At 36.4% G+C, this 20,974-nt stretch overlaps 5 protein-coding genes and 1 pseudogene across 6 annotated transcripts in view; 5 read left to right on the top strand and 1 right to left on the bottom strand.

Moving 5' to 3' along the window:
* The window catches only part of LOC108104261 (synaptotagmin-5), a 74,361-nt gene that overhangs the window by 6,359 nt on the left and 47,028 nt on the right, over positions 1–20,974 (bottom strand). The window contains exon 1 of one of the 2 annotated variants that reach the window (XM_017210210.1): positions 14,095–14,443. The exons of the other annotated variant lie outside the window; for it this stretch is intronic. The gene's annotated coding sequence lies outside the window, so the exon portion shown is untranslated. Of the gene's footprint in view, positions 1–14,094; positions 14,444–20,974 lie in introns of those variants that run through there. 2 annotated transcript variants of the gene reach the window in all.
* Positions 2,984–3,540, top strand: LOC108104273. Its single transcript, XM_017210224.2, has 2 exons — positions 2,984–3,253; positions 3,314–3,540. The coding sequence occupies exons 1-2, from the start codon at positions 3,073–3,075 to the stop codon at positions 3,403–3,405; spliced, it is 273 nt and encodes a 90-aa protein (XP_017065713.1). The 5' UTR covers positions 2,984–3,072; the 3' UTR covers positions 3,406–3,540.
* Positions 17,311–17,974, top strand: LOC108104250. Its single transcript, XM_017210199.1, has 3 exons — positions 17,311–17,367; positions 17,433–17,750; positions 17,810–17,974. Exons 1-3 carry the CDS (start codon positions 17,311–17,313, stop codon positions 17,972–17,974), a joined length of 540 nt encoding a protein of 179 aa, XP_017065688.1.
* On the top strand, positions 18,329–18,986 carry LOC108104249 (annotated as a pseudogene).
* Positions 19,230–19,890, top strand: LOC108104248. Its single transcript, XM_017210197.1, has 2 exons — positions 19,230–19,666; positions 19,726–19,890. Exons 1-2 carry the CDS (start codon positions 19,349–19,351, stop codon positions 19,888–19,890), a joined length of 483 nt encoding a protein of 160 aa, XP_017065686.1. The 5' UTR covers positions 19,230–19,348.
* On the top strand, positions 20,221–20,872 carry LOC108104247. Its single transcript, XM_017210196.1, has 3 exons — positions 20,221–20,277; positions 20,331–20,648; positions 20,708–20,872. The coding sequence occupies exons 1-3, from the start codon at positions 20,221–20,223 to the stop codon at positions 20,870–20,872; spliced, it is 540 nt and encodes a 179-aa protein (XP_017065685.1).

The following is a 20,974-nucleotide window of genomic DNA, read 5'->3' on the forward strand; positions in this document are numbered from 1 at the left end:
TGCATTCCATACCATTTTCCACTCCCAGAATTTTCACGTTTTTCGTTACGCAGCATGGCGAATGGTGAAATGCGAATTCATTGGCATTTGTACACGCCCAAGTGCCATGAAGTAGTTAAGGGAGGGGGGAAAATATAGGTAGGGAGAGATATACCATCCGTATATCGGAGGAACTCGAACCTGAAAGAAGTAGCAAAGAGACCGAGGGGTTGGTTGGCCGTCGGCCCAATACAAAAGTAAACAAAAAACTTATTTTTCAAGTATTAAATAAATTAAATGAAATTAAGCACGTGTAGCGAATGACATCAAAACATGGCAACAACCCAGGAGCAAGGGAGAGGGCATTCAGGGTGCGACAGAGATGGAAGCGAAATCAAGGACCAACCCTCAAATTAGTTTGGGATAATAAAAATGTGCTCGGTCAAAGAAAAATGTTGTCCAAGTCTCTTCTAACGCACACATTGACAAACAGATAGAGAGACAGACAATGTCCTTAATGTGCGTGTATGCGGTGTGTCCTAGATCTTGTAAAAGGATTTTTATTGATTTCGTAACATTACTCTGAGTTATTCATCACATTCATTACTTCGACTGTCGCCGATTTGGCTATTGATTTTTAAAGGGGAAGTAAGACAGCTGTTGGGAAATCACAACCGTAACATTTTCGGATGTTTACGAGTTTGTAGTGAAGAAGTTGGGAAGTACATACTTAAAGGTAAGCTACAATATTAAATTTGTATAAAGCAGGGGTGCTCAACGCCTATGCTCTGAGTGCTCATTTGTTTTTGTAAATGCTCGCTATATATGGGATTGCTCGGCCTTAAGCTTTGAGCGCTCGCAGAGCTATTCAATCAATCGTTTTCTTCTTTTCGCTTCATTCCGTCGCTAGCTGTTCTTTCTTTCTCGATCACTGCACTGGAATTCCTTCCTAATAACTTCTGTTTGCACTTTGGAGTTTATTTCGCAGTGAACTATTTTTTTCCTCTTTCCGCTTCATTCCGTAGCTAACTGTAACATAGTTTTTTTTTGTTTTTTCGTGGATTCATCTTCATTGTTTTTAACTTCTGTTTGCATTTTGTTGTTTATTTCGCAATGGATTACCGACGTGAGTTGTCAAATGAGTATGAACACAAATGTATGAAACATAAACGTGAACTAAAACTATACCAGTTACCTGTTAATGTATAATAATTATTATATAAAATTTCCTTTATATTTCTTTAGGTAAAACTTTCAATTACATATCCTATTATCAAAGAATTAAATTAAGTATTTGTTAAATCAATACTCCAGCTTAAAATTTGTCATAAGGACTCACACTACAGATAACTCCCTAAAAATAAGAGAGGATTTTCGTAGCATAAACACCTAATTTCATCCATAAACGACAACATAAACTAGTAATTTGTGTGTCAATTTCGGGGCTCTAAAGTGTGCTTACTAATCCTCCTTTGATCCCCTCGAGTGTGTCAACGAAGTGTGTTGCACATAGCCGTGAATTTAAGGGGGGAAGAACTGCGAAAACATCAACGATAATTCCATTGAAATGCAGCCAACCGCACCGTTGCTAATTGACACCTATGTAAACTGCAATCAAAGCGACAAGCAGCCAAGCCCACAGTTTTCACATTTCGCACCCCATATAAATAGAAAATGAGCGAAAAATCCTAGCAAAAATACCCAAAAAAAACATTATAAACTACAAACCCTAACTCAAAGGGAGCCGCACCTAAAGGACCAAAACGAAAAAAAAAGGTGCCGCATGTGGCAACTGCAACACATCATCAACGTATCAACGAGACCGTTATCGTATCCAACCCTCAGGATACTCGAGTAGATAAATATGAAATTGAAATTTTCCAGCTTGTTTGATATTGCTGAAGGATTGATTAATGGGATTTCCATGGCAAGAGCTCGTTCCTGTATTTTCCACATCTCTCTCTCTTTCTGTGCTAGAGCATTTCCACTTCGTTGTGCTAAACTACGTTGAACTTTTAACTTTTCTCCATCGCATTTCCTCTTCTGGCTGCTATTTTTTTCTCTCCTTCTCTTGTTGGACTTTTCTGCTCTTGACTGTCAGTTATGAGCTTGCACACTAAGTGCTAAAACATTGACTTCGAACGTAGAAGAAATATGTGTGTCTGTGTGTGTGTGTGTGTATGTGCAGGCATGTGAGCATGGCTCTATAAGTATGTATAAACACGATAATGCTCTCAGGCCAGCTCAGCTTAGACAACTCTGACATACTTCAAAGATGTTGCTTTAAACTAAATATTGCATCCATGAGATACTCATGGACTCATAACGAGGGCCATGGCTACATAGACGGGGTAGTAATAAGCCAATAGGGATAATGTTAGCTTTTAATATTTAAGGATTTCAAGTGTAGAATGTTTAGTATATGTATATTAGTTTGGCTGATTATCAGAAATATATAATTTTATTTTAAGTACAGCCCTATCTATAAAATATTACGGACTTTTATAAATATCGTAAAGTAGAAAACTCGTCAACTATTTGTTTAATTATTAATGTGCTTTAAAGGATTTTATTTATCCATAATCTGTTTTTAAATAATGCAAACATAACACATATGTATGTTTTCCTTTTCATTAAACCAAAGCTTAATGTGTAAATATTTACTAACTTTTAATACCAAGTAAGTCCTATTCAAAGCTTCCATAATTTTTTCCCATTAAACTCTTTTTTTTCGGTTGAAATTTATTCTATTGCGATTTACATGACGGGGGAAAAATTAATTTGAATCTGAGCGAACTTTTTCGATTAAAGTGTTTGCATTTTGGTGGGCGTGTGCATCGTAATCCTGCTGCATTCTAATTAGTTACTCAAAGTCATTACAAACTTGTTGCCGCCGGAAGCAAAGAGTTTGGAGTTTCGTTCCGTTCTGTGGATGTAGAAACTTTGGTGGCAAACTTTCGATTAGCAGGCGGCGATAGTTTTGCTCAATCTTGTATGCTCTCGATTTTCCTCATTTCTCATTTGGCAGCCATTTTCATTCGTCATCGGTACAAAATTTAAAAGTTTCCATTTATCCAGCTAATTCCTTTCGTAATGCCTGCCCGTCTGTTTGGTATCCTAAAGTTGACCGAACACGTCCTGCCCAGGAGCAAGTTACTCCATCAATCACTGTATCTGGCAAGGGGTATGGGTCAGAAGAAGAACGAAAGTCAGGGCAACGAAAAGGGCAAGAAAACCTGTGGAAAGAATCAGTTCTTTGGCGGCTGTTTTAAAAGTGGGTAAAATACTTGGTAAAGGTGTTTTATTACTAACATTTGATCATTTTTTTTTGCAGAGGCTGAGCCTTATAGAAGAGAGAACAAGAAGGAGAAGAGCAAACGCTGTCGGGATCCTTGCAAAGATGGGCCCTGTCGTCCCGAGAAATAGATTAATGTTACTACCCACAAACTGAAAGAACTAATCCTGCAATTTAACTTCTTTTAGTTAGCATTTCCATATGTTTGACATAGATAATTTTCGCTTTTTAAAAGAATAAAGAGTAAACTTGTTGGATGGGGAAAATGTGGTTTTATGAAGGAAAAGCTCTGAAAAATGATTTTTTGTTGAAATGTAACCTTTAAATTCATTTTAGTATCGTTTAAGTAAGTCTATCATATCCTCTTTTTTAAAATTTAAGATTTACTGACTAACTTTAAGATACCCACAACTTTTGAGTTTCCCATTAAACTTATCGCCGCGCTCCGTGCACACAAATTACACTTTGCACACACGCGAGTATGTACGGGGTTTTGCCCTATCTGCATTTGAAACCTTTTTCCGTGTGGTATGTGTCATAATCGCAAACAAAAGATACGTGAGGTTGCCAGGTGAAAAACGCTCAGCATCTGTTGACACCTGGGAAAGGTGTCTCTCCTCTCGCCTCCTGCGCGATTTCGTTGACCCCCTTTTTCAGGCTGTCAACGGCAGACGTCGCCTGTGGCCATACTGCATACATTTTAATCCTATTAGCACAATAGTTACTGTTATTCCATATTGCAGTAATTTTTCTAGATTGCTCTCCCTGCCACAGACATGCCAGTTGCAACAATAATAACAACAGCTCCAATGTCCTGTCACTCTACTCAGCCGCTGTCCTTGAGCTTGACCACCACCCACTTCTCCTCTTCTCCCCGTTTTTTTTTTCTTTTTGCAAACCAAGGTTAAGCCAAACCCACAAGCCAGAACTCTAGGAGAATGGAAAATGGGGGGAAATGGAAATTGTCATCGGCGTTGTTGTTTCAGTTTCTGTTTAAGCCGTTGCTACTGTTTTTCTTATTTTTTGTTCTCCTATTGTATGCACAAATATCCTGCGGTGTTGGCTGTGCTTTGGATGACTGGCCAGGACACTTAGGTGTGGTCCTGCAGTCTTCGAACTGCTCAGCGCTGAAAGCTATTCTGCGTGGTCCGTCCAGGTGCAAAAGGCTTCACCTGCTTAAATGTGCGCAAAAACGGGACAGAAGTGGCATCTGTTGGACACTGAATGGTGGTGACGAGATGGGCAAGGCTTTGGCTAGCAATGAAAAAGGTTTTCGCATTCTTGAGTAGAGATTTACGGGGGCTCATTTGAATTCCAAAGTGAGTGAAGCTGGAACAGGTTAAGTGCTTCCATAAAGTTGAAACAAGCCAGGAGGGGAAAGAAAAAATGCGTTTTCCTTGGAAATACAATTTTGAAAAAGCACGCAGGAAGATTTTTCCTTTCTTATCTAAGTGCTTATCAGGAAAAATATTTGCAATATGATAAAAGAAAATAAATTAGGTTTTCCTTGTTTTTAATAAATAAAAACCTACACTTTTTAGCAATATTTTAGAGATTTTTGTACTTATGCGCTAAGCTAAATTAAAAAGGTTGTTTATCTGATAGATTAACAAAAATTGATTGATGGATTTTTTCCCTAAAATATTTTCATATCAAGGAAAATGAGTGACTATATGTAATGAATTAGCAAACGAAATATTGCAGAAACACTCTGTTCAGGAACCATCGCTTAGTATCTAGTCTTGGCTCATATTGCCAACCTTATATTTCCATACCCATTAGACTTAAGATCCACCTTTCAATGGATACAATATGAATAAGTGCCACATATGGCAACATTGGCACATCTCCACATATATGGCAACTTTGAAATTTTCGTTAGTATCAATTAGGCAGCCAAACAACAATCAAAAACAATAAAAACTATACAGTCCACACAAAATCGCTCTACTCATTTAGGATCATACTCGTTAAAATAATATATAAAATTGTTTAAAAAGTAAAACCACAAAAATGTAATATATAAACATTTAGCAACTTCCAAAACCTAACAACTATTTGATATTCACTACTTTTGCCAGCCAACTCTTTCAGTTTAATAAACATATTTAAATGCTAATTTATTTAGTTTAAAAACTTTCACAAAACTGTTCCAGGTCTTTAGAGCAAACTTTGTAAACTGACATGTGTCGGTTAGTGAAAACTACTGGTAAACTCATTAAAGCCTCAGACCCAGGCCAACGCCAAGCTAATCTTTTGACCAAAAAAAAAACAGGAAAATTAACAATCAAATTAGGTATGCACGTTGACTTTATTGTTGTTTGAACAAAAGCCAAACAATTGGCCGGGATAACTTTTGACACACGTCGCCTAAGCTGTAATCTGAGCCGGGCCAGAAGGCGAGTAGGAGGAGTTAGGAGTAGACAATCCCAGAATCCGGAACAAGAATACAGCAGGAAGAAGCAACCAACGGCAGACAAATGAACGGCAAACATATACACACACAATAAGATTTCCGCTGCATAAGTCTTTTGTAATCTCATTTAAATAATTGCGGCCAACAACAGTGGAAAATGTGAGCCAGTCTAAGGACAAAAAGCAAATCCGCAAATCTCTGCTCCTAGCCGGACGGACAGCCAACAGCCATTTCAACGTGGCCGGAAATTAAAATGTAAAACAGCAGCTCATTATACGCTCACCTACACACAAACACATACTCACACTCACACAAATGTACAGATAGAGATAGAGAGAGGGCCATGGAAAATGGAAAAGAGACGGCTAGGACTCACTTACACGGCCAAACAACGGTAATTCATCTTGCACTTTTTGTGGCTTAAAGAAAATTGGGTTGCTCGGTTTTACTCCTTCCGTGCGTGCACTTTATGATCCTGCCACACAATTTGTACTGCCTGTTATTGCCCGACATTTATGAGGGTTATTCTGCGGATGGGAACTAACATGCCAACTTTGTACCCCGGCCTTGGATGCACTTTATTGCACACCCGCCCAAACCCCAATCCCCAACCCTCCCTCTTGGCATCAAACTAGACTTTATTGCGAGCAACTAAAAAGCGAACGGCACGATATTAATACGGGTATGATTTGAATCCGGTTGAATGACTCAGCTTGTTCTACGGGTATTGAATGTGTTAAGGTGGCAATATGGGTTAAGTTTATGTTTTTAATGGAAAATATAATAGTGGTGTAAAGTCGCTCAATATATATAAATATATATGAATCAATTTTCTTTGCAATTTCACAATCTTCAATTTCATATTTTAAGTTTCAAGATGCATGCTACAGCGCCGTTTTCACAGCCAAATAAAAACTTTCTCGCAGCTTACACGATTCGCCATTAAAAAGTTAAAGTTATGCATTACCAGGCGGAGTGGACATAAACCGATATACGAACTCATAAAAGCTAAACGGAAAATAAAATAGTTTAGCGATTTGCCGACGGGTTGCAACAAGTGCTGCAGCACAAGCATTGAAGAACAAACGGGAAGGATTTTCAACAGTTTGGCGCACATATTGTTAAGGAAAATCGCTGGGAAATGGCGCAGTTATTGTGTGGCGAGAGAAAAAAAATAAAAAAAAAACCAACCTCCAACCAAGACACTTGTCCTGGTCCTGGTCGAGGGGAAACTGCCGATGATAATCCGCTCATCAAACGTCAATATAGCTCTCATCGGTGCACGAGGAAGGGAATAGTCGATGCCCTGGATGCCGGATGCCTGTCTGTCAACTTGTTTACAAAGGCTAGATGCGAGAAGATGCGAGTCCTTGTGGGGATGCCCGGGACACCGAGAGACCCAGGACCATTTCATCATCATCTGTAGCCACCCGGAGGCAAGAAATTAATCACCAATACAATGGAAATTGTGCGCGGCTGCAGTGCATCGATTGCATTTAGCGGTGGCAGCTTTTCCCCGATACCCATCCTTCCTCCATCCATTTATCCTTAACCATTCTACTTGAATCTCTGGTAAATAACCCTGCGGCCACACGCAGTGGCTTACGAATGGTTTTGCCGGAATGTGTTTAATGCTATTTGCTCTATTCTCCTCTCCCAGCTAAGTTTTCTTTTTTTTTTGTGATGGTATTATTTCGTAAGAAGGAGTTGCATTTGAAGGATATTTTCCACAAACACGATTTCAGAATGATTAGTTCATTGAGAAATGGGTTTCCCACAAGGGAGCACCTTGATTGGCTTCCTGTTAAAGGATTTTTTAAGACAGGTTATTGGGGCACTAATGCTAAAATAATAATATAAAAGGTCCTTATGTAAAAATACTATGTACTATTTTTTATTAAATTAAAAGTTATTCTATAATTTAAACTTCCAATTTTCTTTGGCTCAAAATTTAAGTTAAAGTTTTTCTATGAAAAGGACATGGTATAAAGCTATTTTTCTTTAAACCAATTAAAGTAATTAAAAACGGACTTCCCCCACTGCTAGAAAAACAGCTACCAATTTTCTCAGTCCAGTTAGTTGTCAAAATCAGTTAGCAAACTCTCTCCATTGACAACTGCCGTGTGCTATTTTAACTATTCCGACAATGGCAACCTTTTCTGCGGTTTGAATCAAAACAAAATCAGACTCAATATTGCCATAAACAAATACAATGCAAGCCGGAAAATTTGGGGGAAATGTACATATTGTATACAAAGCAGTACGTATGTGGCAAATGTTTTTGCAAATCGCTGTGCGAAAAGGAGCCAGGAAGGGATCAAAGAGATTTTAGCCGCCTTTCGTCAATTCGGCCATTTAACCCTTCGCAAATCAAAAGGACTATTGTTTGGGGGCCCATCAGCATCAGTACTGCAAATTGCACTGCGATGCATTGACATGATCCGATTTGCCATTCATTCACTGAGATGGATGCTGATGGCAATGTAGATGGAAAATGCAGCTAGTTATTTGCCATCAATCTTGTTAGGGGCTAAGAAAAGATTTGCTAAAGAAACATTCGTCTGTGGCACAAATCAAGGACATTCAACGTCTTTTCCTAAGGACCTTCTAAAAGGACTTACTCTTCGAATAAGAGAAATTCCCCCGTGGCACAAACTTTTCCAAGCTGTGACGTCAATGGCCTCGGTGTCTCGGTTCAGCTGTTTATTTGTTGACTTTGCCCAAAAGAGTTTCAATTAGGCGCAACATTTTCTGTTCAAAAGTTTTAAATATAAACAAAGCCCATCTAAATTTCGGATGTGCTACTTTTTTTCATCTTTTTTTAAACCTTTCGTCGACGTTCTCCCATCGCAGCGATAATTTCATTTGGCTAAGCCAACTTAAATTTTGTTGGACAGTTGATTTTTGACAAGGGAATGACGTTGGGCAATTATCTTTGTGAGCAAATAAGTTTGTGTACATATTAAAGTTAGAGGTGAGTTAACTTTTGGAAATTACAATTTAAAATATGAAGGCTTAAATGTTAAGAAGACTTTAACAAATGGCTTAAAACAGGCCTGCCAACGCCTATGCTCCTAGTGCTCATTTGCTTTTGTAAATTCTTGCTCGGGCTTGCTCGTCCGTAAGCTTTCAGCGCTCGTAGCGCTATTTTTCGTTTTCCTCTTTCCGTCTCGATCATCGTTCATCCTTCCTGACAACTATTACTTCTATTATCACTTTAGAGTTTATTTCGCAGTGGACTATTTTTCGTTTTTCTCTTTTCGTCTTATTCCCTAACTAACTGTAATATTTTTTTTTATGTTTTTTTTCTGGATCATCTTCGAACACTTACACTGGAATTCATTCCTTATCACTTCTGTTTGCATTTTGTTGTTTATTTCGCAGTGGACCATCGATGTTAGTGTTAAAATGGGTGATAAATTGGTTAGCAAAATCAGAGTTTTTCTTTCTCTCAGTGTAGATCTGAAAACCAACACAAAAGCGTCTCCTAATATGTGAATGCTTTCTTGTACTTGTCTTAGTAAATGCTCTGCCGTATGACAAATTTTCGCACTCTGGTTTAAATTGTAGATAGTTTAGAGTCTAAACTTTAGATCATGAAATCGATACTAAACTACCATCATAAGTACATAGAAATTTCCAATTATAATTTTAAACTCAATTAAAACAAAAACTCTCTTCGTAAGGTGCTAAATACTGACTATAAATTGGCATATTCAAGAGAAATTTCGCAAACATTTTAAAGCAACCAAATTAGTTTTGGTTATAGCCACAAAACAAATTTGTTTTTAATTTGTTTTAATTCCAATAGTTGCAATGCCACCGAAACTATAAAATGCAATTCATTAAAAGTATCTTAAAAATGCCAAACTCAGTTTTTGGCAATTAGTTTTTGATATTTCACCCACACCTGATGGACATTTCAATTGTCAGTTTTGTGATGGACAAATTAATTATTGGCTGAAATTTGATTGCCATTTGCCAGGGCAACAAGGGCACAACTTTTAGCCCCCATCCCCGAATCCCCACCAAAACCCTCCTCATAAACCTCACCATTTATTTCCCCTGTGCAAAAAAGGTCCTGACAAATCGATGAGTTGCGTTGTGTGAGTGAGTGAACGTGTACGTGTGAGCCCAGAAACGTTATCAGGGCATCATTTTTGGCTTTCATCTCTCTGTCGCTGGGTTTTCCACCTTCCCTACCACCCAACCATCGCGTTTTCCCCTTGAATTTTCCTCGCTGTCAACTGGCTATAAAAAAAAAAAAAAGAAACGAAATATTTTGAAAACTTTGTGCTTGCATAAGCCAGAGTGCTTGATGTGTGCGGTTATATGGATTTAGCCCGGCGGCCATGGCTCGAACCTGGAATCAGGTTTCAATATCTCGAATGGCTGTGCAAATTGCCTGCGAAAATCTATTGCAAATTTTACGTGATTTCCCTCATTCACCCAACCATTTCCACAACACACAAAACACAAGGCCGTTTTATGGAAATCCGTTTTGTGGAAATATGAAAAATGCGAATGAAAAAAAAAAACTGCGTTGCTCTTTTATTGCATTCGAACTTTTGTGTTATTCTTTAATTTGATTCCGTTTCCTTTTTGTTAATGAAAGCAATGGTGGGTTTCCCAGCTCAGCAAAATGGAAATATTTTGTGAAAAAGTTGTTTGAAGGAAATTTAAAACATTCCTTTTGAGTTTGAGATTTCCTTGTGAAAAGCAGAGGAAAAGTTTTTATGCCTCTACTGAGGGACAAACTGTGAATATTTCTTTCTTTCTTCGATTGGCAGACCACTATTGATTTTGGCCAACTTAAATCCCAGCTCTACGTGATTCCATTTCCGATTCAGTGGGCGGCAAGGCAGCTTTCACTCCGCGCCATCATGCATCTTAATTGCATTTGCATATTGCACCGACCATAAGTGCATTAAGCCTGGCCAGAACTCCCAGCTGATGCTGCCACATATCCGCACTCACACATCCGCTGCTCCTCCTCGTCATGGCCATTGTTTATTGTTTATTTATTGCGCTTTTAATTAACTGCAGACTGTATCTGTGTCGCTCATTTTTTTTTTTTTTTGCTCTTTGCCCCATCCGCCTACTTTACCTTTCCACTGGCTGTGTGTTTGCCCTTTTTTATGGTTGACTTGAGGCCTGGTAAACAACGCATGCAAATTGGCACAGTGAGTTGGGAAAGTCTCTTCCTAGAAGGTAATTAAAATAGAGCTGAGATACTTAGCTTAAAGTGTTTTACAATAACTTAACTTGTTATTTTGCAAAAATAACAAAAATTTGATTCTCGGAAAAGTAGAACTATCTCTTATGTGTTTCATTTTCCAGAAAAATTGTTTCACAAAGGAAAAAAGAAAAAATCAAGTTATATAAAGAGAAACTGATATCTTTAAAAAGTAAATCGCATTACGACCTTTTCAAAATTCATTGGAAGTTGTGCGAACTTTTTTTTTTTTGCATCACTGTAAGCCATGAATAAGCGGATTATGACACTGAAAGCTAGGTATCACTTATAAAGTTTTTTCAGGAATTTTTTTTGCTTTTCCCATGTTTTTTTTGCACTCAACAGTAACTGTCCATATTTCCTATCTTCATTTATTTCATATTTCAGTTTGATTTTTCATAGCTGACGGCAATCAAATCAAAAGCAACCAACTAACCAAATGTCCAACGGAAATCAAGTAAACTAATTTAAGTGCACACACAAATGTAGAGAGAACAGATACGTGCAATCATTTGAATAAATCATGTTACAAGCCCACTTCTCCAGCTAACTGAATTCTATGCACTTTGGCTATTTTGGCATAAAATAATTATTTCACAAAAAATAATAAACTACTTGGTCTGTTAAGGGTAGAAGGAAAGGAATATTTTCAAATTACAATTTTTACAGAATTTTCTTCTGGCAAATAACACAAATTTTTTCTGTACAACTTTTGTTTTTAATATTAATATTTATTATTTATTATTATATTTTAGCTTATGCTATTTTAACCTCCATGAACTAAGCCATATCTATGTTTATTCTCAGTGCATTTATGACTAGTTCCAGCTTGTTGAGCTTTTGGACGGAAATGCATTGGCTAACCAAGAGGGAAATGGATACGAATGTATGGGGGTGAATATCCTAAGGGGTGGGCATAACGCAATCAACTCATACATATGCAATTTCCATGGATGAGCACTCCCTTCTCTAAAGACGCGTGGGTTTGGCGTGTATAGTATATCCCTGTGTTTGTGAGGATATTTTGTATCTGAGTAATTGCCAAGGCTGAAAGATATTTGGCTTAGATGCAACTCGCATGCCAAATTAAGATTTACGACTTGCATGCAAGCAGTCAACTGGAAAGATAGAAAGAAAAGTCGAAAGAACATAGAAAGTAGGAAAAACCCAAATGCAGCTGAAGATCCCACTTGAGCATCCCCATCTCAAAAATGTTCTTTCTTTTCCTTTTTATTTGGCTATATCCTCATCTGTTTTTTTGGCCCGTGACTCGTTGCAGCCATTTTCTTTCTTCTAATTGTGACAAATTGTGTGGCACATGCAACATGTTTTACGTGTGTATGTGAGTGAGTGTGCCAACGCGTGTCATAGGGCCTCTCACTCGTAAGCACTCCCTATCTCTATCCCTTGGGCTGCCATTTATTGTTATCCACAAAATGCTGACATATTTTTCTATTATACGCTGCCTCATTGATATAATTTATGGACTCCCTTCTAGGCAACCATATATATATGTATATATATTCGTATAAACATATATAGACTCCCAGAAGCCTTTCGTGTGCGTTTTTAATGGGCGATGAAGGGGGATAAGGATGCTGCTGAAGCACGTGAACAACAGCAGGGGCAACAATAACATTTAATAGGCGCATGGGAGCAGAGATGACTGCCTAAACATGCTCTGATTTGACTCCTCATTGGTACACCAAAAGAAAATTTAGCAAAAAGGGAAAACAAAATTCATCTTGAATATAGGAAAATGTCCAAAATTATACTTAAAATTGATTTTTATAGTATTAATAATATAGGAAAAGTATGTAAAGGAAAAGTATTCTTAAAATCAAAAGAAATTTAGTCAAGTTGAAACTTTTGCAGAATGTCTTTGTATTTCATTCATATTAATTTTAATATCATTTTTCAAACATTTTCATTCATCTCCTCCGTATAAAATATCTTTATAAACCATAAACATTTTATGAAAATTAAAAATTAAACTCTTTTAATGCTTAAAAGGAAAGCACATCTAAACGAAACACTTTTTCTTTAATACCTTTCAAGCGATGAAGTATTTATCTCCCTTTAATATTCATGTTCTTTTTGATAAAGATCCCCCATTTTAATATCAATATTTTGTGTAGTGTTGGGGCTTGCCATCATCTCTGGTTAATAGGGAAGTTCCCCTGCCACAAAACCAAGCTGATGCTCCATTAACGCTCCATGGCAGAGATGGAGCAAAAACCATCCAACGAATTTGTGCACTCGCCTGATTCGTTATCTATAAATAATTATATTAACTTTGCTTTTTGCTCTTGACTAGGCCTAAATACGAGAGGATAGACAAGAAGGACTCCCTAGAAGGACTTATCATCAAACAGCAGTGAGCTGCAGTTTAAGGCAGGGACTGTGGCTGGGCTTGGAAGTGGATTTTTGGGACCGCGCCTAAAATCCAGCAAGGAGCACAGGACGCATACAAAATTTTTGTGGCAATCCCCTCGAAGAACAGAAAAACAGAGGACGAGAAAGAGGCACTCAGAAAAATAAGGAACTAGGAAAAATAGAAGAAAATTCGTTGCTAATATTAAACAAGGGGGTGAACCGTCGGAAAATACACAGTTTACCCCTTCCGGAAACAAGCAATTCTTAACAATAAATTATTTTTTAAATATTTCGTTGGAGTTTAGAAAATTTCTTTTAAGTAAATTTTGATTTAAGTGCACAGCTTGCCATCAAGTTTTTTTTTCGGAGGGACAAAATTTCCAAGTTCTGTTTTTTTCCCCCGCTTTGACGTTGGGAATTTAATCGAAATTCCAAAGATATTCCAATTGCAATTTGGCCATCAGTTGGAAGGCCCACCTTGGACCATTCTAAGGGTACTGCTTCAATGAAAACTAAACTAATTAATGTACAATTAACTTTCCATAGCCGTGGGTTCAATTAATTTTCCAATTAGCCTAAAGCAAACAGTATGCAAGGACCTCATGAATATGTAGAAATATCACTAGGATTAAAGCCTTGCCTAGCTGCTGACACATTTGATTTGCTATGAAAATGAACTGGTAAATAATAGATGCGACGTGATAAGTTTTGGCTTAGTGAAAGTTTTCGAGAAAGTGAAAAGCCAGAGAGCGAAAGCAGCGAAGCAACAGTTCCAAAGGTTCCTTTACCTACTTGAATATATTTCTCTTCTATTTATTTTGTTTTTTTCTTCTTTTTTTTTGGCAACAAGCACAAAACAGAAGGGATTTAGAGATTGGTCGGCCTAAAGTTGGTTAACATTTTTCAGCACAAAACACTTGGCCATATTGCAGAGTCACACAGACACAAACACCGCCAAGTACAAAATATCAAAAACAACAACACGAAACTCAATTGAAAGTTGGCTCTTGGCGTCCATTAATTGGTATTCAACGATTTCAGTTGTTGCCTTTTGGCTCTTCTCTGAAAGACCGTTGCGAAAATCCCGTCCGCGAGATGTTCTTCACTTGGGAGCTGTACGCGTGCTACTGATTTTCCATTTTCACGCAGAGCCAACAAGTTGCAAAAAAAAGTAAGGGAACTTCATTCGAAAGCGCTTCGTCTTCGGCCTTGCCAACTGCCGACAGAAACACCAGGAGCAACCAGTGAGTGTTCTAGTGCCCCAAAATTGATGACAAGGCACTGGAAAAAATTATGGATACAAATTTAATTTAGAGAAAATATTAGAAATTTTAATAAACAGAAGACATTACTTAGAAAATTGTTTTAATAAAAACATGAACTGTAAGCAAACATTAACTTGTTAAATGAAAATCTCTGAAAAGTTAAAGTATACATTTTGGCAGCATTTTAAAGTGATTTTAAATCTCAAGAGTTCTCATTTCAATAATTTTCTTGATAATTGCCATGACTTTAAATGTTTTCTAGTCTAACATTATTAATAAACATTTTTCGTAGTGCTGCAGCAACAACAGTCCACTCATACAGAGACAATGAGAGCGAGAGAAAGTATCAATCGTGTAAAGCTCCTTTGGCATTGAATTCTTTCAATGCGAACTTCGAAAGCTTTTTCGCAACTTGTTGCCTTGTACGTTGCTCAATCAGCTGTTGCTCTCTCTCCCCCATCCCTACTCCCCCTACTTTCATTTCGATTTCAAGGATTTCTAGGGAGTGGTTGCCATATCCTACTAGGCAGACTATAGTTTTGGTTGACGAATATTGAAGTCTGGTTGATTCATATTTTTGTAATTTTCTAGACCATTGAACTTGGGACAAAGGACAACTTCGGGACCCAAGTGATTAGTTCGAAAAAGCTTGGGGCCAGCTTTTAATGGTGTGCGTGTGTATGCATGCTACTTCACCTTGAAAGCTAGGAGAAGTGAATTTAGAGAGCCAGAGATAAGAAATGTATATATCTCTATATCGGTGTGTGAATGTGTACGTGTGTGTGTGTGTGTCAGTGATTCAATTTGTTGAATACTTTTCGGCGTTTTTTCCGTCTTAATGACCGCCCATAACTGCGGCTCGAGTTACCCATAAGCGACCTTAATTGACGCACACAAGTGCGCCAGGATATTTTCTTTTTTCTTTGCTCTCTGCCATTGCACGGTATCACCTCGAACAACACTACCCGTCTACCATCCCGCACCACTTTCCACCCAACCACCTTATTTACCTGTTGTCATCTTTGCCCCTGAAAAAAAAGAAGCAAAAAAAAACACGAAGCTACGGCGAGAGCAAGACCAACAACGGCTGACATTGAGCAAGCTGCAAAGTAAGTTTACCCATGGCAATGGCATCGTGCTGCTTCTTCCTCTCCGGGTTTTCATACCCTTCTTTTGGGGTAAATTGATTTTTAAATGCAATACGCCGAAAGCATGATCCTTAGCAGTCGTAAAGATTTATAATCAAATTAAAGTTTTAAAAAATATAAAAATAAAAAATAAAGAAATTAAATTTAATAACATCATTTAGTGTGTATACCTAAAGTTGCCTTCTTAAACTTTGATATAGTATTAAATATTAAATTCGTAGGGTATTTCTTTTATCGTTCTGCTCAGCCCAAACTTTCCTCTAGTTTTGCATTGTGTTTGCAACAGACAAACAGACCGCATTGGATGGTATAGGGACACCCTGAAATGGCGCAGCTATATGTCTGTCCATAACCTAAATGTGTGCATATATTTATGTTTGTGTGTGTGTGTCGGTGTGCCTATGGATACTTTATGTGGACAGGAAACTTTTCAGGCAGACTACTTCAAGTTAAGCACGGCGGTACGGACAAAGGAAGAGAGACACTGGGCTCAGACGTGTACAGACAGAGGCTCAACGTAGGCTTCTCTTCAACGCAGGATATTCACACAGCCAGACAAGCCAGGGGCGTGGCAAAAAGAAGATTTTACTAAAGCGTGATGAGACGAAAATATGGAAGCGATTGCCAAAACTTTTCAAGATAAATATAAGTTGCTTCTATTACTAACAGCTGTACTCCAAAAATTTACTTTTGATCATTTTTTCTTGGAAAAAATAAAACTAAATATGAAAAGAAAGTAGTTATAAATGAGATAATACTTTTTGTAAAATGATTAGGTAAAAAATATATTATAATAAGAGTGTTTTATGATTTATAAATAAGAATTTAAAATACCAAAAATAAATATTTTAAAATATTGTTTGGCATGGAAGCGCACTATCCGAAACTGCGTATCTAATAATGCATGAAATGAGTTTTTAAGCGAACTGAAACACTGAAAATAATAGGCCTGCGTTTAGCAATCAATAAACCATATAATTTAAACATAAAAAATAAAATCAAAGTTAAAAATATTTGCAAAGAATTAAGTAATATGACCTTTAGCCAACTCTATGTTTTAACTGTTACTCAAAGAGGAAAAGGATGTTATGACTTTGTTTAAAAGTGTAAATCACTTCGAAGGAAGCCTTTGGGATCCAGTAAAGTATATATTCTTGTACAGGATAAATTGCTATGGTTTTTGGTTTCAGCCATTTCTGTCTGCCCTTTACTTATTTGGTTTCTAGGTACCACATAAGTTCTACCGTTACCGCCGGTTAGATTTAAGATGGTTTTTGACAATAAATTGAAATTTGATACAAATGCCAAGTACTTTGAAAATCGATTGAACATCCTCTTAATTGTGAAATAAACAAATCATTAAAATACAAATTACATTTAATTTGAAAAGATTTTGTCATTATAATAAAAATACGGGACGGTGACCTTTAGGCGCTGTCAAAATTATTATTAAGACATTAGCTTTATACCAATTAGAAGATATAATTAGTAGTATAATTGTAATAAAGCTGAAAATTTTTAAGATTCTAAAATGTATTGCCTAATGACTGTCAACTTTATTGCTAAAATGAAGTCCCTTTTCAAAAGCATTCAATATGCGGTTCAATTTAGTCATTTGTGTGCTCTTTGGGTTTTTATTGGCCGAATTCAGTGTACGAGCTCGTATGTAAGCCAAATATTTTAAGTTGTGGAATATATTTTAAAAGTTTTTGTTTAGGTGGCGGTTGTTTTCAAGATGACAAACTTTGAGTGCGAGAGCTATAATAAATCTTGGTTTGTATTCCATAATTGTCGCCTGAAGGCCATAAATCGAAACAAGGTTATACTTAATATGAACGGAACTATTTTGCATCCATCTTGTGATATACAAACTCATTTAAAAATTTATAAAAGGGAAAATGGTTTTAAGCCCTGGCTGTTTGACACCAAAATTGATGCCTGCCGTTTTATGAAAGGAAAATATAATTCTGCCGCAAAAATAGTCTATAGCCTCTTTCAATCTTTTACCAATATAAACCACACGTGTCCCTATGTGGTAAGCTATCCCCTTATTAATAGTACAATTGTTATTAATAATATTTAATATATTACTAGGGACCTCAGATTGTTGAAGGGTTTTACCTGAAGCCCGAACTACTCCTCCTGCCGTTTCCTTCTGGCCAATATATGTTGGCAATACGCTGGTTCTTTGAAAAGAAACTGCAGTTTGATACAAACGTTAGCTTTTTGTTTGTAGAAGATTTTGGGAAATCCAAATAAATATATATTTTGGATAATATTTTAATGCTAAATCAAGACATTATTAAAACAATAAAAGTATACAAATTATTCGTTATATCATTAAAAGTTACCGCTTTATGGGTTTTTTAATTTAAGCTAAAGCCAAGTATGTGTCGGGCCATTTAAAATTATAATGACATGAAAATTGTTTAGTTTTTAATATTTGTTGCCCAATGATTTTGTATATTTCACCCGTCTATTTCATTGTTAAAAATAAGTCTGCCCTCAAAAGCTTTTAATATGCGGTTCAATTTAGTCGTTTGTGCTGTCGTTGCCTTGTTTTTTACTGAAATCTGCGTAGGTTAATAAATTCATACTTTTCCGAATAATTTCTTAGATTTTTTTTAGGTGGCAGTCGTTTTCAAGATGACGAACTTTGAGTGTGCAAGCTATAATAAATCGTGGTTCGTGTTCCATAATTATCGTCTAAAAGCCATAAGTCGAGACAGGGTTATACTTAACATGAACGGAACAATTCTGCAACCAGCTTATCACATACAAACTTATTTTAAAATTTATAAAAGGGAAAATGGTTTTAAGCCCTGGCTGATTGACTCCAAAGTCGACGCTTGTCGTTTTATGAGAGGGAAATATGATCGTTTCGCCAAAATGGTCTACAGTCTCTTTGAACCCTTTACCAATATTAACCACACGTGTCCCTATGTGGTAAGCTATCTTCAGTTTAATATATAAATATTTAATAATAATGTTAAATATATTAATAGGGACCTCAGATTGTCCAAGGATTTTACCTGAAGCCCGAACTCTTACTTCTACCTTTTCCCACAGGCCAATATATGCTGGCCCTAAGATGGTATTTTGACAAGAAACTGCAGTTCGACACAAACGTCAGCTTTTTGTTTGTAGAGGATTTTAGAAAATCCAAATGAAAATTATTTTTTATATACTATACTATTAAAATGTCTTAATGCTAAATAAAGGAGTCATTAAGAAAATAAAAGTATAACAACTATTTGTTGTATTAATAAAACTTGTCGCTTAATGGGTTTTCAATTTAATCGGTGAGAGCTATAATGGACACTCATAATATTGCGGAAAATAAACGTGAAGATTATAGTTCATTTTCAAACTTTTAAGCATCAAGTACGTGTGGAAGCATTTATAATTATAATAACATAAAAATTAATTAGATTTTAATATTTGTTGCCTAATGATCTTTTTGTATTTTCCCGTCTATTTCATTTTTAATAATAAGTCTCCTCAAAAGCTTTTAACATGCGGATCAATGTAGTCGTGTTGGTTGTTGCTTTCGTTGGATTGTTTTTTACTGACATCTGCGTAGGTTTATAACAACTTACATTTTCGCATAATTTCTTACATTTTTTTTTTTAGATGGCAGTCATTTTTAAGATGACAAACTATGTGTGTGAAAGTTATAATAAATCGTGGTTCGTGTTCCATAATTGTCGCCTGAAGGCCATAAATCGAAACAAGGTTATACTTAATACGAACGGAACCATTTTGCATCCCGCTTATGATATACAAGTTCATGGTAAAGTTTATAAAAGAGAAAGTGGTTTTAAGCCCTGGCTGCTTGAGAGAAAAATAGACGCTTGTCGTTTTATGAGGGGAAACTATGATCATTTCGCAAAAATAGTCTACAGTCTTTTTCAACCGTTTACCAATATAAACCACACGTGTCCCTATGTGGTAAGTTATCCACAATTCATTATCTTTTTGATAAACAACATTTTCAAATATATTAACAGGGACTACAGATTGTCCAAGGATTTTACCTAAAGCCCGAACTCTTACTTCTACCTTTCCCTACAGGCCAATATATGCTGGCCCTAAGATGGTATTTTGACAAGAAACTGCAGTTTGACACAAACGTTACCTTTTTGTTTGTAGAAGATTTTGGGAAATCCAAATGAATATATTTTTTAGATAATATTTGAAAGGACGTAATGATAAATTAATGAGAATAAAAGTAAAAAAACTGTTCGTTGTATCATTAAAAGTATTCGCTTTATGGTTTTTTTCGTTATTTGAAAGCTAAAATCGATTTTTATAATTTCGTGGAAAAAACCGTGCAGTTTATATTTTCTCTTTTTCACTTTTAAACACTAAGTATGTGTCAGGCCATTAATCATTATAATGACCTGGAAATTGTTTAGCTTTTAATATTTGTTGCCTAATGATTTTTTATATTTTATACGTCTATTTCATTGTTAAAAATAAGTCTGCCTTCAAAGGCATTTAATATGCGGTTCAATGTAGTCGTGTGTGCTTTTGCTGGATTGTTCTTAGCTGAATTCAGCGTAGGTTCACAAAGCAACTTATATTTTCGAATAATTTCTTAGATTTATTTTAGTTGGCAGTTGTGTTTAAAATGACTAACTTTGTGTGTCAGAGCTACAATAAGTCGTGGTTCGTGTTCAATAATTGCCGTCTAAAAGCCATAAGTCGAGACAAGGTTATACTTAATATGAACGGAACAGTTCTGCATCCAGTGCATAATGTCCAAACTTATGCTAAAATCTTTAAAAGAGAAAATGGTTTTAAGCCCTGGCTGGTTGACATCAAAATCGACGCTTGCCGTTTTATGAGAGGACAATACCATCCTGTCGCCAAAATAGTCTACAGCCTCTTTCAACCGTTTACCAATATAAACCACACATGTCCCTATATGGTAAGCTATAATCACTTTAATATTTAAATAATTAATAATAATGTAAAATATATACCTAGGGGACACAGATTATTCAAGGATTTTACCCGAAGCCCGAACTGTTACTTGTACCATATCCGACTGGCCAATATATGTTGGCCTTAAGATGGTTCTTTAACAAGCAACTCCAGGCCGATACAAATGTCAGCTATTTGTTCGTAGAGGATTTTCCGAAACATCATTAAATGAAACGTATGGCCTATATATAATGTTTTAAATCTCTAACTATAAAACTTAAAAAAAATGTATTTGTTGTGCCACTAAAAGTTGTCGCTTTATGTTTTTTT

Source organism: Drosophila eugracilis, unplaced genomic scaffold (assembly GCF_018153835.1).
Source record: "Drosophila eugracilis isolate 14026-0451.02 unplaced genomic scaffold, ASM1815383v1 contig_2154, whole genome shotgun sequence".
Lineage (NCBI taxonomy): Eukaryota > Metazoa > Arthropoda > Insecta > Diptera > Drosophilidae > Drosophila > Drosophila eugracilis.

Coding starts and splice junctions, on each gene's coding strand:
- LOC108104273 (XM_017210224.2), top strand. CDS start 3,073: ATGCCTGCCCGTCTGTTTGGTATCCTAAAGTTGACCGAACACGTCCTG. Junction 3,254..3,313: donor CTTTGGCGGCTGTTTTAAAA/GTGGGTAAAATA, acceptor TTTTTTTTGCAG/AGGCTGAGCCTTATAGAAGA.
- LOC108104250 (XM_017210199.1), top strand. CDS start 17,311: ATGCGGTTCAATTTAGTCATTTGTGTGCTCTTTGGGTTTTTATTGGCC. Junction 17,368..17,432: donor TTTTATTGGCCGAATTCAGT/GTACGAGCTCGT, acceptor GTTTTTGTTTAG/GTGGCGGTTGTTTTCAAGAT. Junction 17,751..17,809: donor ACCACACGTGTCCCTATGTG/GTAAGCTATCCC, acceptor ATATATTACTAG/GGACCTCAGATTGTTGAAGG.
- LOC108104248 (XM_017210197.1), top strand. CDS start 19,349: ATGGCAGTCATTTTTAAGATGACAAACTATGTGTGTGAAAGTTATAAT. Junction 19,667..19,725: donor ACCACACGTGTCCCTATGTG/GTAAGTTATCCA, acceptor ATATATTAACAG/GGACTACAGATTGTCCAAGG.
- LOC108104247 (XM_017210196.1), top strand. CDS start 20,221: ATGCGGTTCAATGTAGTCGTGTGTGCTTTTGCTGGATTGTTCTTAGCT. Junction 20,278..20,330: donor TGTTCTTAGCTGAATTCAGC/GTAGGTTCACAA, acceptor GATTTATTTTAG/TTGGCAGTTGTGTTTAAAAT. Junction 20,649..20,707: donor ACCACACATGTCCCTATATG/GTAAGCTATAAT, acceptor ATATATACCTAG/GGGACACAGATTATTCAAGG.